Source organism: Asterias rubens, chromosome 16 (genome assembly GCF_902459465.1).
Source record: "Asterias rubens chromosome 16, eAstRub1.3, whole genome shotgun sequence".
Classification (NCBI taxonomy): Eukaryota; Metazoa; Echinodermata; class Asteroidea; order Forcipulatida; family Asteriidae; genus Asterias; species Asterias rubens.
Window position 1 is genome coordinate 8,667,783 of NC_047077.1, and position 26,082 is coordinate 8,693,864.

General features: G+C 36.2%; 2 protein-coding genes and 1 long non-coding RNA gene across 4 annotated transcripts; all 3 read right to left on the reverse strand.

The window, feature by feature from the left end:
* Window positions 1-3,249: 3,249 nt before the first annotated feature.
* LOC117301193 (ATPase inhibitor A, mitochondrial-like) lies at window positions 3,250-7,573 on the reverse strand. The gene is made up of 4 exons (XM_033785096.1): window positions 7,469-7,573; window positions 6,469-6,526; window positions 5,551-5,640; window positions 3,250-4,685 (listed from the first exon to the last, which is right to left on the reverse strand). Exons 1-4 carry the CDS (start codon window positions 7,522-7,524, stop codon window positions 4,539-4,541), a joined length of 351 nt encoding a protein of 116 aa, XP_033640987.1. The 5' UTR covers window positions 7,525-7,573; the 3' UTR covers window positions 3,250-4,538.
* An 824-nt stretch (window positions 7,574-8,397) lies between these two features.
* On the reverse strand, window positions 8,398-12,411 carry LOC117300996 (ATPase inhibitor, mitochondrial-like). Of its 2 annotated transcripts, none has more exons than XM_033784869.1 (3): window positions 12,208-12,411; window positions 10,912-11,013; window positions 8,398-9,806 (listed from the first exon to the last, which is right to left on the reverse strand). In XM_033784869.1, the coding sequence occupies exons 1-3, from the start codon at window positions 12,244-12,246 to the stop codon at window positions 9,639-9,641; spliced, it is 309 nt and encodes a 102-aa protein (XP_033640760.1). In that variant the 5' UTR covers window positions 12,247-12,411; the 3' UTR covers window positions 8,398-9,638. The 2 variants fall into 2 exon arrangements, with proteins under 2 accessions (XP_033640760.1, XP_033640761.1); XM_033784870.1 differs by lacking the exon at window positions 12,208-12,411 and adding an exon at window positions 11,320-11,403.
* A 4,551-nt stretch (window positions 12,412-16,962) lies between these two features.
* LOC117301151 lies at window positions 16,963-20,508 on the reverse strand. Its single transcript, XR_004520263.1, has 3 exons — window positions 20,271-20,508; window positions 19,381-19,477; window positions 16,963-18,339 (listed from the first exon to the last, which is right to left on the reverse strand). It is a non-coding gene; the product is annotated as an uncharacterized LOC117301151 (long non-coding RNA).
* Window positions 20,509-26,082: the final 5,574 nt, after the last annotated feature.

Consider the following 26,082-nt stretch of genomic DNA (forward strand, 5'->3'; position numbering starts at 1 on the left):
ACCTCAGTAATCCTATTGCTCGATGGTAAAACAGTTGTGAATTAATAAATAGCAATTTAAAGAAATTGTTTTACATGGAAGTTTGTAGTACTCTGGGGTGGGGTATGTGAAGATTTATCAATTGTAGTTTTTTTCGGAGCATTATTATTAAGATAATGTGCGACCCATTTTGTAAGCTGCTTGTATATCTTTCTGTAGTCTTATGATAAACATTGGATTTGTTCGGGCTACACTGATTGTGAAAATAAAATAAAACAGAATAAATTTGATTTTTATTAATAAATTCCGTCTGTGGTTTGGTGTTTTATTTTCATGTTCATGTGGTGCTTGCCTTACGTATACCGTAACCTTGGAGGTACAGCATAGGAAAACCATGCGTCAAGTCGCCCCAAAGTAGCCTAGTTCTGTTCAGTATCATCCTTTACTATTTGTTGTTTTTCCCCAGTATAACTACAGTACTCTGTTTAAATACAACACCGGTCTCTTGAATTCCGAAAATCTACTCTGTGGTAGTAGAATATAAAGCAACACAAGTTCTCAAAAGAAACAGGCCATTATATTGATACTTTACCATGTACAACATTTCTAAATTCTCTGCATTTGTTGCTCCATAACAATTCCCTTTGAATCTGGCCTCATCTTTGTTTCTCCAGAAAGTCAGACGTTTCACTGCGCTGACGAATCAGCATTCACAATGACAGGTGCAAGTGCGTTGATTGGACGAATCTTTCTATTGATATGCAAATTTCCTGCAGTCTAACACACAAATTGGTGGCCGTGGTATGTGGTTGTTATGCAATGTACCGTCCTTCTTTGAAGTCGGCCATAGCAGACTGCACACAAATCCCAGATGTAACATGCATGTATAGTTTTACTTGTTCTTTTTTGTAATTGTCGATCGAGGATTAAGGCACCAACCTCAGGGTTTTGGAAAACTAGAAACACTTGAATTGACAAGTTGTTGGCGTCATGTGTGGCATACTCAGTTTCATGAGCAAAACCTTACTGCAGTGTTGTTGCCGGAAACGGTTCTTTTATGGAATGTTCTAGAGGGAAAATATTTTGGAAAAGGACTGGAGTGAACATTTGGGTCAACCTGGTTTGTAATTCAATTCTTAAAGACTTCATTGAATGGGAATAACATTGTCTCGCGCTCTTCACAATTCAACTTGATATGAATGACCCGAACAACCGACAACCACACAACAAATCTGGCCTCTGGAAGTGACTTCTTCGTGCACAATGTCACACGGGTAAGCTAACTTGCATTGCATTATTCATTTCTTCATCTGTTTCTGCCAATGTACTCACACAAACAGATGTACACCTGCATGCTTTTTGACAGACCTGCAGAACACTATTTGTTGCTCTAGTCTCTTTTTTAAAAGCAGAAGCTCTGCTGAGGGGTATAGTTTCAAGAAGTAGGGGGTGCGCGTACAGTATTAGTAAATTGAGAACATTTTTTCTCGCCTCGAAAATGCATGATTTTCCTTTTACGTCGTGAACTAACAATGTCGGCCATTTTGTGGAGTCAAGTTTTTGACTCCATACAATGGCCGACCGTGTTAGTTTGCAAAGTAAAAGAAAAAACAAGCAATTTCGAGGCATATTTGTGTGGATCATTATATTCTACTTTTAAAACATCTTTCAAAAACCATATCAATTTCACAACAAACGGTTTAAAACGCTTTTCATTGACCAACTCGACCGATCAAAGGCAACGTGGCCTTTGAATTTATCCCTTTAAATTTATGGTCGGAATTAACCGTAGGTACCTATTAGGTATACACCATTGATTTGCAAAATTGTTGACCATGTCCAGTCGTGTTTCATTGATGAATTACAAATAAAAAAGTTCCGTGCTTCAAAGTAATTTTAAATTCGATAAGCAAAGAGAAATGTCACTGTGGACATGGCAGCTCGGGGGGGGGGGGGGGGGGGGGGCATAGATAATTTTCGAGTGGTTATATTCCAACATTTATGTATGAATGGTTTTCAATTGCTTATGTTTTGGGCGAAAGTAGAAAGGTTTTGGAGGGTGGTTTCCCCCCGTCCAAAATTACGCCAACTTTGATGGGTTGTTCAACTGTCATAGAGATTTGGGTGTTTTTCTTGTTGTCAAACACACATACAAAAATGTGTGTATTTTACCATTATTTGAGTAAAACATTAGTTTATACAAAAAACTCTTCCTAAAGATCAAGGGGTCATTCTAGGGAGGGTGATTAACAAATCAAACCAACCATCACTGGAGAATATAAATAAATGGACTTTCAAAAGACAGAATAAACAATTTCAAAACACGAATGATCCATCGTAGAAATCTATCCGAAATTGGTTGAAATGTTGCAGTATTCACTACATTTAATAAGGAGAAGGGACTTAAAAAAGAAGAAGAAAAAAAAGGGTCTTTTGGGGGATCTATGGGAGATGTCAAAGGCAGTGGACACTATTGTAATGAACGAGTAATGGGGAGAGGTTGATAGTATAAACCATTGTGAGAAACGACTACCTCTGAAGTAACGTAGTTTTCGAGAAGCAATTATCCACGAATTTGATTTCGAGACCTCAGATTTAGAATTATTTTGAGGTCTCGAAATTAAGCACCTGAGAGCACACAATTTCGTGTGACAAGGGTGTTATATCTATCATTATCTTCGACGACTGATTGAGCTCAAATTTTTACAGGTTTGTTATTTTATGCATATGTTGAGACACATCAACTGTAAAGACTAGTCTTTGACAGTTACCAATAGTGTCCAGTGTATTATTTTTAGTGCAGGAGGAGAAAAGGACAAAATGTGTCTCTACGTGAGAGGAAAACATAACTCCAAATGTTGGTCGTTTATAAATTGACAGTAAAACTTCTTAACAGTCAATCTAGACATGCATAGCTCACAGATCTATATGGTTTTAGTTTATTGAAAAAAACTGTGAACAAATTGTTGTGGCGTTTTTTTATCGAGAAGTTGCAATGCAAGCATGCAATTATAATTACACTACCTAGTACATGTTTTGTTATGCGAAAAAAAACATAACCCCAACGTTTGGTTGTTTACAAAATATTGACAACAAATTCCTTACAGGCCTCACAGATCCATTATGATCTTTGTTTTTTATAAAAACTAAACAAAATTATGCATTTTTTTATGCCGAGAAGATGCAATAATGCAGCTGATCTACTCTCCTTCTGTTTCCAGATGTTCAAAGGACCTCGTGAAGAACAAATAAAATACAACAAGACATCACTCAAGAATAACCAATGTTTATTTAATAAACAATCCATGCATAAACAAACAATTTTCAATTCAATACATTTTTTTGAGATTTTCAAAAGTGTCCCGATTGTCACATGAGGGCGCTATTTCAACGTGTTATGCCGTTTTGAAATAATCTTCATAGAGAATACATTTGAAACGAAAAAGGGTTTCATTGACGAGTATTGGCTCTTACAGGTTCTTTTAAGGGTCTGGTGTACTCTAGATTCTGTCAATTTAAATGTAACTTAAGTTTGCATACATATTTCAAAGTTGATTGGAAAAAACCGACTCTTTTCGCACACAAATCCGAATTAATCAAACACAATGTTTACTTGTAACACTTACAAACTTAACAAAGTAACACTGAATGAAAGTTGATGCCTGGACATAAAACAAATCATCAAGTTTAAAAACAACGGAAACGGTTTTCACTTATAGAGAGTGGGTTGTTTGATCAGTCAACTCTGAATACAGCAACATTTGATGTTATCGACTGAAGCTTTACTTTCATACCTTATTTAAGAAAATATGAAGAAAAAAAATCTTACCATAAGCGCACGAGATAACCATTCGGTGCTTACTGCACGTAAATGAATGACATCACTATGGAAATCAATGGTGAAGGCGCAAGATTGCTGCCAAACATGTGAAATACGTTTAAACTGCAGCAACATTTTCTGCTAAAGTGCAGAAATTTGCCAATCGTTAAGCAGCGCTATGAAAGCGGGCCAAGGTGGGCATCAACCAATGCAGTTGATAGGCATTGCTTAATGCTAACATTAATCTCAATGTGAAATCATCCAGTTTATATACATGTAATGTGATGGAGAGACACCAAAAGTTAAATTGCTCCATTTAATTCTTTACTAAAACTGCACACTCTTAAGTAGCCAAGTCATGCATACTCTCCATAAGTTTACATTTCCTCAAATCAAAATTGATTTCTCTTTTGTCATTTAAGTTTAACACTGCTTCTACATTTTGAGAATTTTACAGGAGCACTAACTGAAAACAACACCCAACAAAAGACCGTCAACCATAATGGACATCTCATTAACTTCCCAAAGTATTTGAAGTGTGTTTGTGTCCCATTGAGCGATCAGTATTTAACTGTCTGGGGTGTTTAGAGTCTTAAATTGAATCTGGGTGAATGGGTGAATCAAGTTGAAGTATTGCAGGTTGTGGCGTGACAATGCATGTTATGTTAAACTCAATCAGTAACTTCAAATCACAACTTAATAATAAACAATCTTCCTATGAATCTAACTAAAAACCCGTTTAGTCGCTTTCGCTGGAATCAGATCCTATTTCACGCTTGCGTTTCTTTAGTCGGTCGATAGATTCAATATGGCGGTTGATTTCTCGCTCGTGGGCTTCAATCTCCTCATCATGATGTTTCTTGAGGGCTTTTAGCTGCTCCGCTTGCTGCAAAGAGGAGAGACCAATCAAAATGAGAAGTAAGATTCACTTTTTGTATTCATCCAATAAAGACGATCAGAGCATACTGATCGAAACGTCGAGTCAGTAACCACCGGTTCTTTTCATAACCCAACACTACTCAAAAACAGATATTCACATGGTGATACCGCAAATAAATGTGCTGAATAAGTGGTTATCTCGCAAACCTCTCTTTGGGGCATTGCCATTGTCATTTTGCAATGGGCACTTCCATAGCAAATGTTACAGTTTATGGGAAACTTTTGAAGGGGCACCAAAACTTGGCAATGGATCGCGGGTCCGAGGCCAGCGATTATGAACTAGGTCAGATAACTCATGACTAAAGTCTGACGATCTTGTGTTCTTTTGGTTAAAATATTATTGACTTTCAGCTTGATAAAAAAAATCGTCCAATTCTGTAACGAGTGTTGAAGAAATGGTAACCATAATACATGAGATAAATCTTCTGCTAGTGCTCGTTCAAATTAAAACAGTCATTTGTTACTTTTGTTTGTAGCTTTTTCCCTCGTCTTCATTCTGGTCTTGTAAAACTAATGTGGCCCCTGACAGTTAAAACTTTAGCAACATGTACAAGCCTTAAGGTCCGTTCACACAGGCCTTGATAACGAGAACAAAAACCAGAATGTTAACAATGCACGCCCTCGATTGGTTGAATGGTGTGCGTACTCTGAGTGGAGCAATTCAACCTATAGAATGTGTTCTCTTTGCGTTGTGATCGTTATCGTTTCCGCTGCAGTGTGACTTCGTTATCGTTTCCGCTGCAGTGTGACTTGGCCTTTACAGTCTTGTGAATTCCCCCTCCCCCAACTTTAAGCCCTGCTTCGAAACTTACCAACTGTCTGAAATACTGGTCCTCGTGGGCTGCTTCCATTTTTCCAAAAGCACCACCAGCATCGCGGATTGCACCACCAGTGCCGCCACCCTGTCAAAGATTCAAAAGTTCAACATCACAAAGGGCGGGCCAACTTACTTAAAAAATACCCCCCCCCCCCCTCCTGCTTTTTTGTATGCAGTCTTGAGAGGCGAAAATGCAGACAGTCTACCTACCCCAGTCACAGGCTTTTATAAAGGTGGAAAAATGTACCATCTCAGATTTACTATAAAAAAAATAAAAAATATTCTTCCCCTTTAAAAAAACAAACCAGTGAACATATGAAAAGATTTTGTTTACTTGGACTTATTTTTTTTTCTAAGAATGCAGGTGTTTTTGCTTTAAAGTTTTAAGAAAAAGGGTTTTAAGATCAGGATAAAGAATATTCTTAGATAGTTTTACCCATAGCATAGATATATGCATGTACATGCATAGATCTATGCATGTACTGTAAAGCACTGTACACTCAGTACCTTTCCTATAAGTCACCAAGGAATGTTGACTTTTTAAAAAAAAAATTATTAACGAGATGACAATTTTTTTTTACTTTTATAGATGAGGACTTAGCGTCACAAGACATAAATGTAAACACTCTTTGGTCTGCTGGAGAATAAAACCACAAAAATGAACCAAACAACCAAACAAGTAAACAAACAAAACAGAAATCCTGATACACAATTTTCCCTCTTTTTTAAAACACGCGATATGAAAACAGGTTTCAAACGTTATCTTTTTTTGTTCACCCCCCCCCCCCCCAAAAAAAAAATTCATAAGGTCAATGATTCTTTTACATCAGTTACGGGAAATAAAGTCTGAAATTGCAGTACAGCAAAACAGCATTTGGATGAATGAATTTACCAACATTGGGTTACAACTTACTTTGCCGGATCCACTGCCCATGACGCCTGAATCAGATCCATATCCACGCTGCAGTTGACTGTAAAAATGAAAAGTGAATTGAATGAAAGTTATTTTAAACTCATAGAAATGGAACCGGAGGACGCTGAGTGTGTCATTGTGAGACAAATTTTATGGATGCGTGAACACCTTTTTTTGTACGCATGTATGGTAAGTTAAGTTTTTTTCTGGTTAAAAAATTCACCCTTTTCTTGAAGTTTTTCCATTACATTTTAGTTTATATTATAAAGCACACATAGTTCTAATATATTTTTGGTTTATTTGCTGTTTTTTTAGGTATTTGAAACTTGTTGTCGCATGTTGTTGGTGCTCTTGACTTGTTGTCCGCTTGTTGTTGGCTTTTAGTAGGACTGACACACGTCTGTGTACTTGTTACTTTACAGCCCCATTTGGGGCTAAACTGGAATGGTTAGGGTTAGGGTAATTTTGCCATACATCCATACGTATCGCGCAGTATCTATACGTCACAGGATCCACAGACAACACAGAGCTCAGCGTTCTCCGGATTCTATGTTTAATCTAAGGTTTAAATTCTTCTAATTAGTATTATCTGATTATTTTCGTATTCAAAACAAAAATACTACAACAATAATTATTTACAAAATGACAACAAACAAGAAGATAAACAAAGCTCGAGCATTTCGAGTTTAACTGTAAACAATCTGAACTGAAGGGGCGAGTTTGGCTGACTGATTACATATTGGCACTATACAATTAAATTTTATTGTGGAATGAAATAGGGGTGTGAAATAAATCCATATCAGAACTGGTTAAATAATGGCGATAAAGCATACACACTGCATGATGGCGGCCCCGAACCGAAGAAATGGTCCGCACTCAGGAGTGCAATGTGGTTAATATTTCCATCTTTTACATACAAAATACCAACAAAAATGCATTTTGAAAATTAAAGGACAACCGATTATGCCAAAATATTCATAACCGGCAGATTATGTCTTACCAAACAGCGACAATCGGGCGAAAAAGACGAGTAGATGATAACCTTGCGAGAGCCATTTTGTCTGATGTCGATGAGTGACCTTTTCGTGACCTCTGTCCTTCTTAGCCGGTCATGTGACTGCTTAACTGCTGGTATTTTATTCGTAAAATGATTGAAGATCATCGTCGTAACTCAATAAAATAAAGTACATTTTACAGAAACTTAGATACTTTTTAGTTAATAAAAGTATGTTTTTGTTTATTAGTGGCTCTGACGTGCTTGTATTCCATAAATAAGTTCTTGTTCTTGTTGTTGAGAAAGATAGAGGGTCTTTTTTCCCTTGCTTTTTTTCCACGAAAGGCGGACAACAGAGGGCGCTTTTTCTTTTCGCCGTTTCTGATGTGCTATCTTTTGCACAGACATGTCTCTGATCTTTTGAATGATCATCTTCGTTTTTCAAAGACAGTTTGACTAGATAAAGATGTACATTTTGGTATTTCGAAACATACGTAAATTTATAGTCCTAGCTAGGCATAAAATTCAACACTTTGACGTGAGACATGCCGACAATAACAATGCTACGCTGTAAAAATGCCACAAAAAAAGCTTGAATACAATTATTATTATCAAAAAATGGATTACACACGGAGTGACGAGATATTATAAAGTTAGTTTATTCTGACTTATTTATTTACACGCATTGTGAATAAAAAATCTCAACAAAATTATAATAAATCTCCGTCTCAATTGAAAAGACAACACTGACTAGTTAAGTTCAATTTTTTCCTTCCTATGTGACTGGATTAACAGGCTTTCGAGCTACAGTGTTTAATTATACTTTTGTTGATCCTGGCCATCACATTAGGGTTGTTTTATAATTTCCTGTGCCCTTATTGTTTTTCTTGCTTTGTATTTACTTTTGTACATGTACTTATAATTATCTATTTGACATACTGTCTGCTTGTATTTGTAATTGTTTATTGGCCAAATAAAGAATAAGAATAAGAATAAGAATAATTATATACAGCCAAACACACAATTGTAGGCCTACGCCTGTACATAAAATACATTAATGGAGTAGGCCTAATGGGACGAAACAATAATTCTAAAAACCAAAGGAAAATGACTGGGCAGACCTAATTTGATGAACTACATTCAGAATGTCTCAATATTCCTCTTGTGAGATGGGGTGTCCTTTATCATGTTCCGGTATTTTCTGATGTTTTTAATTGTTGGTTACAATGGTTTTTCAGAATCAGTTAGTGTCCCCCTCGCGGTCCTAATTTTTTGATTGCGTGGATTGATCCCAGCACTGGGTGCATCATGTGGGGACCTTGGTCCTAGGACGCATGAGTTAAGGAGTTCGACAGAAGATGTTTTTTCAACATTACCGGACACCCTCTCGCTGATGATACGTCTCAAGTCGTGACTTGGCCTCTGTTGATGTTTTGTACAGTTGGCAATGTCTCTCTTTCTTTGCCACCAACCATTGTCAGATTGTGGAGTAAAGGTCAACAATTCGAAAAGATCTACTTTTCTCAGAAAAATAATGATGATCTCGATACAGTTGAGTGTGGAGGGTTCAATATTGCTGTCCATGCAGTTTCCTCCAGAAACTATAAACTTCACATGGTTTTGCAATGGGCGTGGTTTTGGGTGCGGTGTTGTGGGTTGTCTTCATTTCCCACAGGTGAACAGTAGAACATTATTCACCGAAATCAATAGCGGTTCAACCAAACAGAGTCGCTTCACTGGTTCTAGCGTATAGGGGTACAGTAAAAAATCCATCAAAGTAAAACAAATTCATCTCCAGAAGACGATCAGTGCATATTGATCGAAACGTTGAGTTGACATCTATAACAGAACCTTTTCAGAACCATCATCATCATTTAGGCTATGTTCATTCAGTGTACGATGTACCCCGGATAGCCCTCCTCATGTAAACGCAAATTCATTACTCTTTCTTGCAGTTCTGGTCAATGTTGTTCCTGCATAAACCCTGATGCCATCTCCCCATCTTCTTCTATCCTTCATTTTCCCTGTCATTGGTTTCGATCCATCTGTTTTCAGGACCACTCCAACTCATACATGATGTTACCACAACTTTACTATAATAATAATCGTATCCAACATGCAAAGTTTCACATCCTACTTATATCACAATATTATTATGTACAATCTTCTTATGAATCTATCTGAAGAATGATTCGACGTCACTACTGGAGGAAGCAGCCATTGATATTTCATTCTTGCGTTTCTTGAGTCGATTGATGGATTCCGTATGGCGGTTGATTTCTCGCTCGTGTGCTTCAATCTCTTCATCGTGATGTTTCCTGAGAGCCCTTAGTTGCTCGGCTTGCTGCAAAGAGGAGAGACCGATCCAAGTTATGCGTGTGGTGCTTTTGAAAAGATATGCCAATTTAGCTCATTTGATTTAGATTGTTTTTTAACGTGGACAATAAATAAATCTAATCTAATCTAATATACATTTTGGTAATTTGTCAAAGACCAGTCTTCTCTCTTGGTGTATCTCAACATAATTTTGTATGCACAAAATAACAAACCTGTGAAAATTTGAGCTAAATATTGGTCGTCGAAGTTGCGAGATAATGATAAAAGAAAAACACCCCTGTCACTGTGCGCTTTCAGAAGCTTGATTTCGAGACCTCACGTGTGACGTCTCGAAATTAACTAAAATAATTGCTTTAGTGAGAAATAACTTCTCTCAAAAACTACGTTACTTCAGAAGGAGCCTTTTTTCTCAAAGTTTTTACTTTCACTCGTTTTCCATAGCTTATTACCTATAAGTCTTGCTTATAAATTTTGTAAGTTGGAGCCTTGGGACTAGTTGGCTTTCAGTGGATCGACGAACTTCTCGTTCTTCACTATTTTGGAGTGAGTTCTTGAAACTACTTGCTCTAGTCATCGCCAGTAGATAATAAAACTAACCCGTGAAAATTTCTCTCAAAGGGTGGTAGCAATTTTGAGATATCGCCGAAAATCCAGAGCGGTTATTTCCAGCATAATCCGTATAATGAATAATCCGTATATTAATGGAATCACAATGTGAGACAAGTTACTGACATGCAGAACGTTTCCCAGATTCAAATTTAGGGGAATAAAAACCTAATTTATTTTTCCACAGCCAATTCGAAGTAAACTGATTCTCAATAATTCGTCAGGTTTTCCCCATTAGTTTTATGAGTGATTACAAACTGTATACACTTGATTTATGAGTGGATGGTTTTACCGTTCATTATGGAGTCTTTCATGACATTTACGCCATGAAAACATCAAATCATTTTCTTGCAACTGTGACCAATATCGAGCTCAAGTTTTCACAGGCTTGTTATCGAACGTATATATAGTAAGTATACGCCCAAAAAGTGAGAATATTATTGGCCTTTGACAACTGTGATGTTCAGATCCTTTAAATTAAAATTAATATTTTCTTCAAAACTTACCAACTGTTTGAAATACTGGTTCACGGCTTGATAAGCTGCTTCTGTGTCGATAGTCTTTTTGCTTGGAGTGTCATTAGGCTCCTCATCACCACCTCCTCCAGCCTGTCAAAAGAAGATATGAAATATTAGGCCTACACTCTACTTTTGCCATGTATTTGGTTATGATATAAACACATGAAAAACAAACAATAAACACAACAAGAACTTGAGACACAACTGACAACAGGAATTAAAAATACGAATCAAATCACTGGAGCCCTTAGGCATTTTAGCTCCCGATTAACATAAGGTAGCGAAATCCAAATTCCAATTTGTTTCATTCACTAAACCCTTCTCACTTCCGCCAAAAATGTTTTGCCTTATCTTTCTACTTGAAAATAACGAGATTGTTGTTAGTAATTCACTTACCTCCACGCTTAAACTTATTTTACTATTTCTGCCGCCCATGACACCGTACGCAAATAAGTTCCTTTTTATCAAAATAACTTCAAATCTTTGAGCCAAAGTCACAGGCTAAGAAGACAACGACTACATATATATATATTTCAAAATAGAAAATAATGTAGTACTATAATGACTAAGAAGTAGAACATAATATGTCTGCGGTAGCTTTCGTAGCAATATTCATCCGATGCAATGAAGAAAAACACCTTCAACCAAGAATTATATGGATTTGAAATGACTCACCCGAACGCGAGACTGGAGTGATTGTTGGCAACAGCTCAAAATTGCACATGAAAAACCAAGAAGGGAAATTCTCTAAACAAGTCACCTTATAAAAATTGAATTTCTTGTATACTTTCTTGGAAAAGAATTTACTCAGTTCCTTTGAAGGGCCTGGACGAGATACGCCTGGATTGTTAAACAGAAGTTTGTTTCTTAAAGGAACACGTTGCCTTGGATCGGTCGAGTTGGTCTTTGAAAAGCATTTGTAACCGTTTGTTATGAAATGCATGGATGGAAAGATGTTGTAAAAGAAGAATACAATAATCCACACAAACATGCCTCGAAATTGCGCGGTTTTCCTTTTACCTCGTCGACTATCAAGGTCAGCCATTTATGGGAGTCAAAAGGAAAACCACGCATTTTCGAGGCATATTTGTGTGGATCATTGTATTCTACTTTTTAAACATCTTTCCAACCATATTCATTTTATAACAAACGGTTACAAACGCTTTTCAAACACCAATTCGACCGGTCCAAGGCAACTTGTTCCTTTAACCCTTCTGACCTTCACCAAAGCATTTTGCCCTATTGTTATACTTGAAAATAACGAGACGGTTACAACTCACTTACCTCTACGCTTAATCTTATTTTACCAGCTCTGCCGCCCATAACACCCTTCGAAAGCACCTTTTATCAAGATATGTTAATTTTCTCAAATCTTTGAACCGAAGACATAGGCTAGGAAAACAATGACAACATAGATATTGCAAATAGGAAATAATGTAGTACTATAATAACTAAGTAGTAGAAAATAATGTCTGCGGCAGCTTTCGTAGCAACATTCATCCGATGCAATGAAGAAAAACATCTTCAACCAAGGTTTATATATGGATCTAAAATGACTCACCCGAACGCGAGGCTGGAGTGATAGCTGGCAACAGTTAACATTTCACATGCAAAACCAAGAAGGGAAATTTTCTAAACGAGTCATCTTATCAGAATTGAATTTCTGAAACCCTTTCTTGGAAAAGAATGTACCCAGTTCCTTTGAAGGACCTAGATGAGATACGCCAAAATTGTTAAACGGAAGTTTGTTTCAACATTTTTTTTTAAACAAGCGTGGTTCCATTTGTGATTCCACTGCATGCCTACAATAACTGCATCGGTGTTAGGGAATTGAAAACTCATAAACGGGCGTACAATTTTAGTAGTCACTAATTAGTGTAAAGCCCGGTTCATACTTCCTGCGAATGCGAAGCGACTTTTGACGTAAAAAAAATCGAAACGAACTAGCAACATCTTAAATTTCACATCAATAACCGAAAAGGGAAACTTTCAAAGCGAGTCACCTAATCAAATTTTGATTTTTTTTACAACTTTCTTGGAAAGGAATTTACTTTTGAAGAACCTGGACGAGTTAAGCCAAGACGGTTAAACAGATGATTGTTTCAACATCGTTTTGAAGGATGAGTTTGCTAAATCGTTGTTTTCTTTTGTGATTGCACTATATCTTTATACTTTAATGAGCGGGGTGGGGTTGGTCACGTCAATACCCACCTATAGTTTGTTTTCCAATTGAACATTCTATAGTGAATTAAAACACAACACCTATAAACAGGAACACAATTACTGTAAAGCTTAAGTATGCAAACTGCGTCAACCATGGTATTTGTGATAGTGTAAAAACCGTTTTGTTTCGTATTCAGTTTCTTGAATGTGATGACCTTGATACTCTCGGTATGCCACTCAGATCATTTTGACAATCTCTCTATGTCATACTTTTTCAGGATGGTCTGGGGGTCGTCCGAGAGTGTCAGGGTTATCCTGTTTCTTTATTTGCGTGTCTATGTCCCTTATTTTGTATTTTTGATGTAATTTTTATAAATCTTTTTATCTTCTCCTTTTTGCGAGGTTTTGAGGGAATAAATAAATTATAAATAAATAAATAAATGAATCGAGCCCGGTTCATCTTCCTGTGAATGCGAAGCGAATTTTGACGTCACAAATTAATTCGCAACAAACCGGTGAGGCAGGAGATTCTGTCCCCCGATAAATGGCGAACTGTTTACAAACTAATTCTGATAGCGTCCTCTTTTGATTCTTCCTCCTCCAGACCAAGTTAATTTCCTAAGGGGTACTGTCTCCGGCGGATGGATTTCCATGGAACACCGGCTACATCAAAAACCGAAAAGGAAAATTTTCTAAACGAGTCACCTAATCAAAATTGGATTTTCGGAATACTTTCTTGGAAAGGAATTTACCCAGTTCCTTTGAAGAACCTGGATGGGATAAGCCCAAGATTGTTAAACAGAAGTTTGTTTCAACTCTGTCTTTGTTGTTAAAAGGATGATTTTGCTAAATCGTGGTTCCCAAAGTTTTATGTTGTGATTATTACACTGTACCTTTGCTCAACGGGTGATATACAGGTTGAAATGAGGTTACTCCCTGGGCACGGAAATGTTACTTACATTGCATGTAGTATGTACACTGTGTCTCCTTTTATGGAAGTCCAGGCTTGCACACCTCAGGGTGTGTGTTCAGTGACGACACGAGCAACATAACGCACTCAGTCTCCTTCTATGGAAGTCCAGGCATGCACACCTCAGGGTGTGTGTTCAGTGACACGAGCAACATAACACACTGAGTCTCCTTTTGTTTAACGCTACACAGATAGTGACAATTTGACCTTGATTTTCGGTTGGAAGTTGGAAGTTTAAAAATTCCCAAAATTAATTTATCAAAAACTAGCTCTCTCCCCTCTGCCTCAAATCACCTAACCAAGTGCCATTGTATTTATATTAATTTATATTCTAAAATATCACACCATCCAATCAGTTTGTTTGAACAACAAGGCCTCCATGAGTAAGAACTACTAAAAGACAATCAATAAGAAGTAAATTTATTTGTGTGTCTTTCCATGGTCGATATTATTTTCTTGTATTGTTTGTTGTCTCATTTATTTTAAAGGAGCTGAGAGAACTTAACACTCGTTTTCTATTTCATTTTTCACGGCAGACAAAGCAACTCTATATGTTATACAACCAAGACCTCATCATCACATACAAAAGGTTTTGTAAAGTAAAACGTGAGTAGTTTTTTCCTTTTTATTTTCTCCACTATTAAACACACTTGCTTGTTCATGCCTCGACACCGATGTCAAACACTGAAACGTGCACGCCCCCGTTAACGCGCCACACGCACACACACACTCGTAAAGGCCTGCACACCATGGAGGAAGAAGTCTAGAGCGCCATACTATTTTCTTCCTCCGATAGGTCTTCATTTTACCCCTGACCAGTGAAGGTGAAGTGTGAGCTTGTGACTTCATATGATAGTTGTCGGTGTTGTCATTGCTGTTGTTCAGTCGACACTAGCTGTCGGTGATTTGTTGTCGATCTCCTGGCCTATCTGCTCCACGCATTTTGGGTGTAAGAAGGCCCATATTATTGTTAGCAAGCTTTTATTGTCTTTTCAATCCTCGCTAGTGCAATTTGTATTCATTACCCAACTCTTTAATTATTTTCTAAATGCATCTGATAAACAGTTGACTTCCTCCTGTCTTTTTATGTATTATTTTTTAATTAAACATGTCGTTGTGACCAGAATGTTTATAATTTGCCTTTAATACGATATTATTGAATAATTATTTATAAAATAATTGGAAACACACAAACAGAAGATTCGACCAACCGTCCGTAACTACCAAATACCCCAAAGAAAACTGGGTAATAATTAAGAAGTAGGGAGACCGCCAACATACGGCTAGATAGCTCAGTTTATAGAGTGCCGCAGGTTAACCCGGAGGTCGTTGGTTCGAGTCCCACTAGTCAGTGTGTCTTTGTTCAACCCCCAAACCATTTGAACATTTACATATTCAGTTCCCCTAGTGGTTTATATTGACAAATTGCGATGTGATAGAAATTCTTTTCTTTAAAAATGTAACAAATCCCGAGAGACCTCTTGCCTGGATTGATCCAGGACGCTGGGTCTCTCTCAAGGGATAGATTTCCGTTCTGTACCCCCTTAGGTTATTGTGTTGCGTTCGTTTAGCTTCCCTGGGTCGACCCCGGTCTGCCCCGGTGTGTTCGAATAGCTTGGACGTCATTCCGGTAGCTCACCCGGGTCAGCCCCCAGTGCACCCTGTGTCTCAAGAGACACTTTATCTTAGGATAGTTTGTCGCGTGCCCCTCCCAGGATATTCCGTCTAACAAGACATAAGGAACCCCTGCCTCCTTGAGCAAATGTTTCTCAAACACACCATCTTCTTCCTCTAGGATATTGATTCAAGAAACTTTATTCTATAGGCTGTATCTTGATTGCATGGGGAAATGGTGAACGTAATTGCCCAACCAACCACACCAGTTTCATGGAGCTGCTTAAAGGCAGTGGACACTATTGGTATTTGTCAAAGACTAGCCTTCACAGTTTGTGTATCTCAACATATGCATAAAATAACAAACCTGTGAAAATTTGAGCTCAATCGGTCATCGAAGTTGCGAGATAATAATGAAAGAAAAATAACCCTTGTCACACAAAGTTGTGTGCGTTTAGATGGTTGATTTCGAGACCGCAAGTTCTAAATTTGAGGTCTCGAAATCAAATTCGTGGAAAATTACTTCTTTCTCGAAAACTGTGGCACTTCAGAGGGAGCCGTTTCTCACAATGTTTTATACCATCAACCTCTCCCCATTACTCGTCATCAAGTAAGGTTTTTATGCCAATAATTATTTTGAGTAATTACCAATAGTGTCCACTGCCTTTAATCACAAAAATTTGCTAAGCAAAACAACGTTATGCTTACACCGGAACAAGGTGACCGACCGAGCTACAATGTCACATGTACAATGTAACTGGTAGCCTGCGCGCTTAGCAGACAATAACCAATACTTTCTGTGGCAAGGGCGCCCTCTGTTTTGCCCGAGATAAACACTAAATTAATGTCCACTCATTGGAAAGTTAACTCTTGATATTAGCTGTTTCTGAAAGCTAACGTTTGCTTGAGAAATTATGAGCGTCATTTCCCACCAACACCAGGCAAACGATAATGGCGCCCCTACCTGTCTTGCCTAAGATAAACACTAAAAATGAAACACAGAGCGTTTTCGAATCGAAGGCTCAGGCTTGAGGCTTGAGGCTTGGGATTTTCAGGCTCCGGCTCAGTGAGACTTCAGGCTTCACAATAAACAACATGGCGACGAAATTGTTTCGAACACTTCGGCTTCACGGCGGGATTAGGCTTCATGTGGCCCTCGTGGTGGATCATGGGGGAAATAATAATGCACGAGAACAAACGTGCGTCGTCTGCTTTTTGTGTGCGAGGCATTTATTTAATGATTGTATAACAAAACAAAAAATAACACCACCACAAAACACATAATCATACCATTTGTATTGTAACAAACGCATATTTGCTTTCTGATGGTTTAATATTGTAAAAATACCTCAATAACTTAGAGCAGCCCACTTTTTAGCTTCACTTGATTGTAAAATGACTTATTTTAGTGAAAGCCAACAAATGATGGTTGTTTTCATCAACAACGAAACGGACCAAAAATGTTCTGAAAACATAGCTTTATTTTGTTGTAATATATGTCAACAACATGCCTTGCATTGAAACTGGAAAGCAGGGAAATTTCGAAAGGTATGTTCTGTTATTTGAAAACTATAGTATTCTTTTAGAATAAAAATAACATTACTCTGACTATCAAGTAAAAACTGCATACAAGCTATACTGCACAACAATGAAAACTTTATTTTATCATAAATTGAGTTACTTTTAAACAAAAGAAGTATCAATTTACAGCAATTGATTGTTTAAATAACTTTTTTTAAGATTACAAAGACGGTGCTAATAAATGATTGTTTGTGTTCTCCCATGAGGCTGGGAAAATGTTAGGTTACTTAACAACTTTTAAGTTCATTGCAATTATGATGATCTCCACTTTAAAGTCAAGAAACATGATTATTTCGTCAACTGTTAGGTTAGTATTTCGGAATTGTCAAGTTTTTTCTAATTGTATTTTTCAGCTGTAGAATAGTTGCTAGCAAAAAATTGCAAATAAGGACAGGTCAGTTTGCTTTATGTTACTTTACAGAGTTAGAATTGAGCTTTATATCTTTATCGACACAGGTGAAGTTTCTTCTGCTTAATCACCAGTGATATTTCCTCTACTGATGACTAAGCCTGAGCGACTAGTGTGACAGACAAGTGTCGAAGTGGAGACTATTGATTGCCTTGTCGAGTTACAAATACCATTTTTCAACTACTCACGTTACTCGACGTGCTACCATGACTACTAAAAAAACAGTCACGACTAGGAAACTTTCTAGGACGATAGGTGGCAGCAGACTTACCGGGTAAAGCCATGTTCGCAGAATTATGTGCAAGCTCATAACTACGTAAACAATGGAAGTTTACCCGGTAAGTCTGCTGCCACCTAGCGTTGGAAAGTCTCCCATTGTGTCGCTCTTGCCTATTCCCTACAACTTTAATCCTTTTAGCACAAATTTTACTTGATTGGGCCTGCGGCAAACAACTTGCCGCAATGTATCTTAGGAGTTTAAAATAGTCACAACTATTGTCAAAGTCGTGACTACAATGTTTTTGACACTAGATGAGTAGTAAACTTCACTTGTTGTCCAGGACTACTGGTGACATCTTATATTGTTCTGAAATGAACTAACAGGTCTTTCGCTTTGATGCGGAACTGGCTAGCACATGTTACGCTTCTCACATTGATGCTTTTCTGCAGATCCTTGTAACTGAAATGAGAAGAAGATACAATCTTATGAGTATGATCAAATAGTCAATGCTTGAGTAGGATCAAATAATCAATGCTTGAGTATAATAAAATAATCAATGCTTGAGTACATGTATGATCAAATAATCAATGCAGCCCTCAACATTATAAATTGCAAAATTATAGCATTATCATACCATTTGGGTGATCATTGTACAATGTATCTAAACAAAATTGATTTTTAGCTCTTGGGATTTAATGTTGGTTTAGAGAGTTTACTTTCTATTACCCCCCCCCCCCCCCCCCCCCTTAGATATAAAAAACAAAGGTCAACATTCAAGAGGGGATTGACTTGGAAGTCTCTCGAACTCCAGATCACCACTGATTATCGGAAACATCTCAAAAGGATGTCGGGTTAGCCTTGCTAAGCCTTGCTAAGGCAGTCAAATTGTCACTCCGAACAAACGCAACTACCGTATACATTGTACACTGAGCGTAAAATTAACCACATCCGGCACATCGCACGACACGACGCCCCCGTACACAGCCTCAGCATGCGGTTAGTGGTACGAGTGCGGATTACTTCAGCAATGTGACAGTGTATACGGGTGGGTCGTGCGGTGTGATTACTACGCACAGTGTATACGGGTGGGTTTAGACCGTCGTCTTTTTCTGAGTGAATAATACCACAGCCTTGATATTTATAGTATTCATTTTGGTTTTAACCCATAAACACCGATGTGGTAATTGCACTATATACTCAATACTTACCGGAGTAAAAACCAAACTGAATACTCGTAACCTGGTGCAATTTTAATATCATTTGCAGTTCCGGCTGCTAAAATTTAGGATTCAAACTGCCTCAGCTACTGGGCAAACTCGGTGGTCTAGTTTAGCATGAAACTGCTCTAGAATTGCAAAGGTTGTGGGTTCGAATCCCACCTGAGTAATTTGCCTGTGATTTTTGTTTTCACAAAACTCAGGTAAGTACTGAGTATACAGTGCTTATATAACACACATTGGTGTATATGGGTAAAAACCAATTTTGTGATTCAAACCATACCTGACAGATATGGGCAGTGTTCAAGTATCCTTTTGCCCCTATTAGACTTGAACCTCGGCCGGGTGGTTTTCCTCACACCAAAGTCACTCTTCCAAATCTACATTGTACAATGAAAGTTAATACAAGTAAGAATGTTGATGAATGCCAGTCCTCTTCTACAAAAAAGTTGGAATCCTTAGTCCACAAGCAAAAGGTGTTTTTCTAGCAAAGTCCCCCCCCCCATCTCAACACCCAACCCATACTTATATAGCCTCTGCTTAATAAGTTGATGCAGGTGTACATGTATCATCATTCATTCATTCATGGCTAATATTTAAATTTATGTAATCATGTAACCTTTTTTTTTTAGTTGCCAAGAAATGTATTTCCCTTCAGAAAACTCAAATAAATTACTACCCGGTACATCAGTCAGAAGTAAACAATATGAAATATTATTATTAAAAAAGTAGGCCTACAACAAAAACATTCTTGAAAAAAAGGAACAAAGCGAAATATTATTCATAAGTAACAAGAGTGTTCAATGTAATGTTTATATAAAATAATCGGTTCAGCTTAAACGAAACCGCAAGATTTATAATCACTATCCAGCTCTCGGCCTTGGGATTATAAAAAATAATAAACAAGTGTCGTTTTTAATCAGCAGACAAGGAATTTTAATTTTCTGCCAACGAAAAATAGACCATAACCAAGTTAAGAAGACAGGCCCTACTTTCACAAATATTATCCTGTCAAATAATTCCCGAATGTAGCTTATCTTCATCAGTAAATGTTGAGAATAAAACCAAAAGACAATTTTCACGAATTAGATGCAGCACTAAGTTTATGGGCACACGTCATTTTTAACGCGAAGTAAATTATCATAAAAATTTACATTATATATCAAAACTTACCTTAATATCATTGATGCAAATTGTTCGCCTTCTCATGGGTGATATATCAGGTGAAGACTGTTGTTATTAATAGTAAAACACAATCAAAAGAGCCAAATTTGTCAATTTTATTGAACGGTAACCGAGGATTTTAATGGCTGCCGCAAGAAAAAGATTTATCATCACGAATCTGACGTCATGAAGCCTGGCGAAGCCACCTCTTGAGGAGGCTTCGCCTGGCGCTGTTTTCAGCCAAAATCGAAGCCTCAAATTCGAAGCCCGATCCGGAGCCTCCGATTCGTACGCGGCTTCAAAATGGCTGCATCAGTCTGAAGCCCAAGCCTGAGCCTGAGCCTTCGATTCGAAAACGCTCACAATATCCTTGGAAACTTAAAGGCAGTGGACACTATTGGTAATTACTCAAAATAAAAACTTACTTGGTAACGAGTTATGGGGAGCTGTTGATATAACACATTGTGAGAAACAGCTCCCTCTGAAGTAACGTGGTTTTTGAGAAAGAAGTAATTTCCACGAATTTGATTTCGAGACCTCAGATTTAGAATTTGAGGTCTCGAAATCAAGCATCTGAAAGCACACAACTTCGTGTGATAAGGGTGTTTTTTTCCTTCATTGTTATCTCGCAACTTCGACGACCAATTGAGCTCAAATTTTCACAGGTTTGTTATTTTATGCAGATGTTGAGATACACCAAGTGAGAAGACTGGTCTTTGACAATTACCAATAGTGTCCATTGTCTTTAAATTTGGATAGCTGTTTCTGAAAATGTTTGCATGAGAAATCGTTATCAGTTTTCCCACCAACTATCTCGAGTTAGGAGGATGGATTCAATGCGTCCTAACTCATTTCTATTACGGAATGTAACCTGTCTCCAAGTCCTAAGATTAATCCTAATTTAGGAAGAGTTTTGTGAAATCGACGGAAGGCAAACGACAAGGGCGCCCTCTGCCTTTCCTGAGATAAACACTAATATCGAAACTCATTATCCTTCGAAACTTAAATATGTTGCCCTCATCCCGCGGAGAATGATGTCGATGAGTGAAACCACTACCGATGTCACAGCGTTTTGTTCCAAATGCGGAAATGGACGACACCGGGTATATCATGTTTCAATTAGCATGACAATCATCCCTGCCTTTATGTTGAGTCCACGTTCCACTTAGGTCCCGCCATGTAACCTCACGACGCAACCAGCGGGCTACGGGACACCTTGACGATGGGTCTATCGAGATGAGTCACCGTCATCATTAATTTAGGGACAGACTATAAATATTTCGGGTTTCTCAGAAAGGACAAGGTCTGAGCTGTAGAGGTTTTAGTGATTTATTTTTGTGATAACTGTTTCCGGAGAGGGAAGGTTTATTCAGGCAAGGTGATCTTCTGATTGGGTGTCAATGATGACGTAATGAAACTACTGCAATGAGCAGTGTATTGTTTATAGCTCCACGGTGTACCGTAAGACTTGGGCACAGGGTGACTACTCTTAACATGGAGGTAAAATCTAACTGAATTCTGACCCTTCAGTTGGATACTAGTTTTGCGATTCGCTGTCTTTGTATGCTCTTTGTTGCATATTCAAACAAATAGTTAAAGGCAGTGGACACTATTGGTAATTACTCAAAATAATTATTAACATAAAACGTTTCTTGGTGACGAGTAATGGGGAGAGGTTGATGGTATAAAACATTGTGAGAAGAGGCTCCCTCCTAAGTGCCATAGTTTTCGAGAAAGAAGTAATTTTCCACGAATTTGATTTCGAGACCTCAGATTTAGATTTTGAGGTCTTGAAATCAACCATCTAAACACACACAACTTCGTGTTGCAAGGGTGTTTTTTCTTTCATTATTATCTCTCAACTTCGCTGACCGATTGACCTCAAATTTTCACAGGTTTGTTATGTTATGCATATGTTGAGATACACCAACTGTGAAGGCTAGTCTTTGACAATTACCAATAGTGTACACTGCCTTTATAAAACTAATAAATTAATAAATTAGAGATTTTAATCTCTAAAGTCTTTTGTCATATTTGACGGGTCAGTACAGAGAAGCCCATTGCTAGCTCATGTTATAAAAACAAACATCTAAAACTTAAACAACAAAAACAAACAAACAAACAAACAAACAAACAAACAAACAAACAAACAAACAAACAAACAAACAAACAAACAAACAAACAAACAAACAAACAAACAAACAAACAAACAAACAAACAAACAAACAAACAAACAAACAAACAACAAACAAACAAACAAACAAACAAACAAACAAACAAACAAACAAACAAACAAACAAACAAACAAACAAACAAACAAACAAACAAACAAACAAACAAACAAACAACAAACAAACAAACAAACAAACAAACAAACAAACAAACAAACAAACAAACAAACAAACAAACAAACAAACAAACAAACAAACAAACAAACAAACAAACAAACAAACAAACAAACAAACAAACAAACAACAAACAAACAAACAAACAAACAACAAACAAACAAACAAACAAACAAACAAACAACAAACAAACAAACAAACAAACAAACAAACAACAAACAAACAACAAACAAACAAACAAACAAACAAACAAACAAACAAACAAACAAACAAACAAACAAACAAACAAACAAACAAACAAACAAACAAACAACAAACAAACAAACAAACAAACAAACAAACAAACAAACAAACAAACAAACAAACAAACAAACAACAAACAAACAAACAAACAACAAACAAACAAACAAACAAACAAACAAACAAACAACAAACAAACAAACAACAAACAAACAACAAACAAACAAACAAACAAACAAACAAACAAACAAACAAACAAACAACAAACAAACAAACAAACAAACAAACAAACAAACAAACAAACAAACAAACAAACAAACAAACAAACAAACAAACAAACAAACAAACAAACAAACAAACAAACAACAAACAAACAAACAAACAAACAAACAAACAAACAAACAAACAAACAAACAAACAACAAACAAACAAACAAACAAACAAACAAACAAACAAACAAACAAACAAACAAACAAACAACAAACAACAAACAAACAAACAACAAACAAACAAACAACAAACAAACAAACAAACAAACAAACAAACAAACAAACAAACAAACAAACAACAAACAAACAACAACAAACAAACAAACAAACAAACAAACAAACAAACAAACAAACAAACAACAAACAAACAAACAAACAAACAAACAAACAAACAAACAAACAAACAAACAAACAAACAAACAAACAACAAACAAACAAACAACAAACAAACAAACAAACAAACAAACAAACAAACAAACAAACAAACAAACAAACAACAAACAAACAAACAAACAAACAAACAAACAAACAACAAACAAACAAACAAACAAACAAACAAACAAACAAACAACAAACAAACAAACAAACAACAAACAAACAAACAAACAACAAACAAACAAACAAACAACAAACAAACAAACAAACAAACAAACAAACAAACAAACAACAAACAAACAACAAACAAACAACAAACAAACAAACAAACAAACAAACAAACAAACAAACAAACAAACAAACAAACAAACAAACAAACAAACAAACAAACAAACAAACAAACAAACAAACAAACAAACAAACAAACAAACAACAAACAAACAAACAAACAAACAACAAACAAACAAACAAACAAACAAACAACAAACAAACAAACAAACAAACAAACAAACAACAAACAAACAAACAAACAAACAAACAAACAAACAAACAACAAACAAACAAACAAACAAACAAACAAACAAACAAACAAACAAACAAACAAACAAACAAACAAACAAACAAACAAACAAACAAACAAACAAACAAACAAACAAACAAACAAACAAACAACAAACAAACAAACAAACAAACAAACAACAAACAAACAAACAAACAAACAAACAAACAAACAAACAAACAAACAAACAAACAAACAAACAAACAAACAAACAAACAAACAAACAAACAAACAAACAAACAAACAAACAAACAACAAACAAACAAACAAACAAACAAACAAACAAACAAACAAACAAACAAACAAACAACAACAAACAAACAAACAAACAAACAAACAAACAACAAACAAACAAACAAACAAACAACAAACAAACAACAAACAAACAAACAAACAAACAAACAAACAAACAACAAACAAACAAACAAACAAACAAACAAACAAACAAACAAACAAACAAACAAACAAACAACAAACAAACAAACAAACAAACAAACAACAAACAAACAAACAAACAAACAAACAAACAAACAAACAAACAAACAAACAAACAACAAACAAACAAACAAACAAACAAACAAACAAACAAACAAACAAACAAACAAACAAACAAACAAACAAACAAACAAACAAACAAACAAACAAACAAACAAACAAACAAACAAACAAACAAACAAACAAACAAACAAACAAACAAACAAACAAACAAACAAACAAACAAACAAACAACAAACAAACAAACAAACAAACAAACAACAAACAAACAAACAAACAAACAAACAAACAACAAACAAACAAACAAACAAACAAACAAACAAACAAACAAACAAACAAACAAACAAACAAACAAACAAACAAACAAACAACAAACAAACAAACAAACAAACAACAAACAAACAAACAAACAAACAAACAAACAAACAAACAAACAAACAAACAAACAAACAAACAAACAAACAAACAAACAAACAAACAAACAAACAAACAACAAACAAACAAACAAACAAACAAACAAACAAACAAACAAACAAACAAACAAACAAACAAACAAACAAACAAACAAACAAACAAACAAACAAACAAACAAACAAACAAACAACCCAACAAACCAATTCTACAAACCTTGCCTTACACTTTTCAGGTGAAGGAATTTTTGGCTCCAAAAACTTATTGAAATGTTGGGCAGATAGTGTTGACATTAATTGTGTTGTGTTGATTTATGCAGTAAAACCCCATGCTGACTGAGTTCGAATAAAATAAATCTTACCTCATTGACTATAATTCACAAAATGTGTGACATTAAACCAACACAATAAATAAATAAATACAAATTTATATTGTTACAAAAAGTAAACAAATTGATAACAAAAACAAACAATAAAAAAATAAAAAAATAAATAAACGGAGAAAATTTGTATGATGAATGAATAAACACATATTAAAGCCAGTGGACACTATTGGTAATTGTCAAGACCAGTCTTCTCAACATATGCATAAAATAACAAACCTGTGAAAATTTGAGCGCGATCGGTCGTCGGAGTTAACTTTAGTTTATGAAAGAAAAAACACCCTTGTCACACGAGGTTGTGTGCTTTCAGATGCTTGATTTCGAGACCTCAAGTTCTAAACTTGATCGCAAAATAAAATTTGTGGAAAATTACTTCTTCCTCCAAAACTACGTCACTTCAGAGGGAGCCGTTTCTCACAATGTTTTATACTATCAACTTCTCCCCATTACTCTTTACCAAGTAAGGTTTTATGCCAATAATTATTTTGAGTAATTACCAATAGTGTCCACTGCCTTTAAATGATCAAACGAAAAACAAAATTATATTTTGAGAAAATAGAGTTAGCTGTTGCAAACTGCATAATACCAACCAAAATTACCAGTGGTATGAATGCAACTGATGATAATAAACCATTTTTTGCAAAATTCTATTTGAACGACGAATTTGTGTAGCGATAAACAAGACTTTCTTTTGTTACTGACCACGAGCATGGCTTGTGGACAGACTCTTCACACGGTAAAGGTA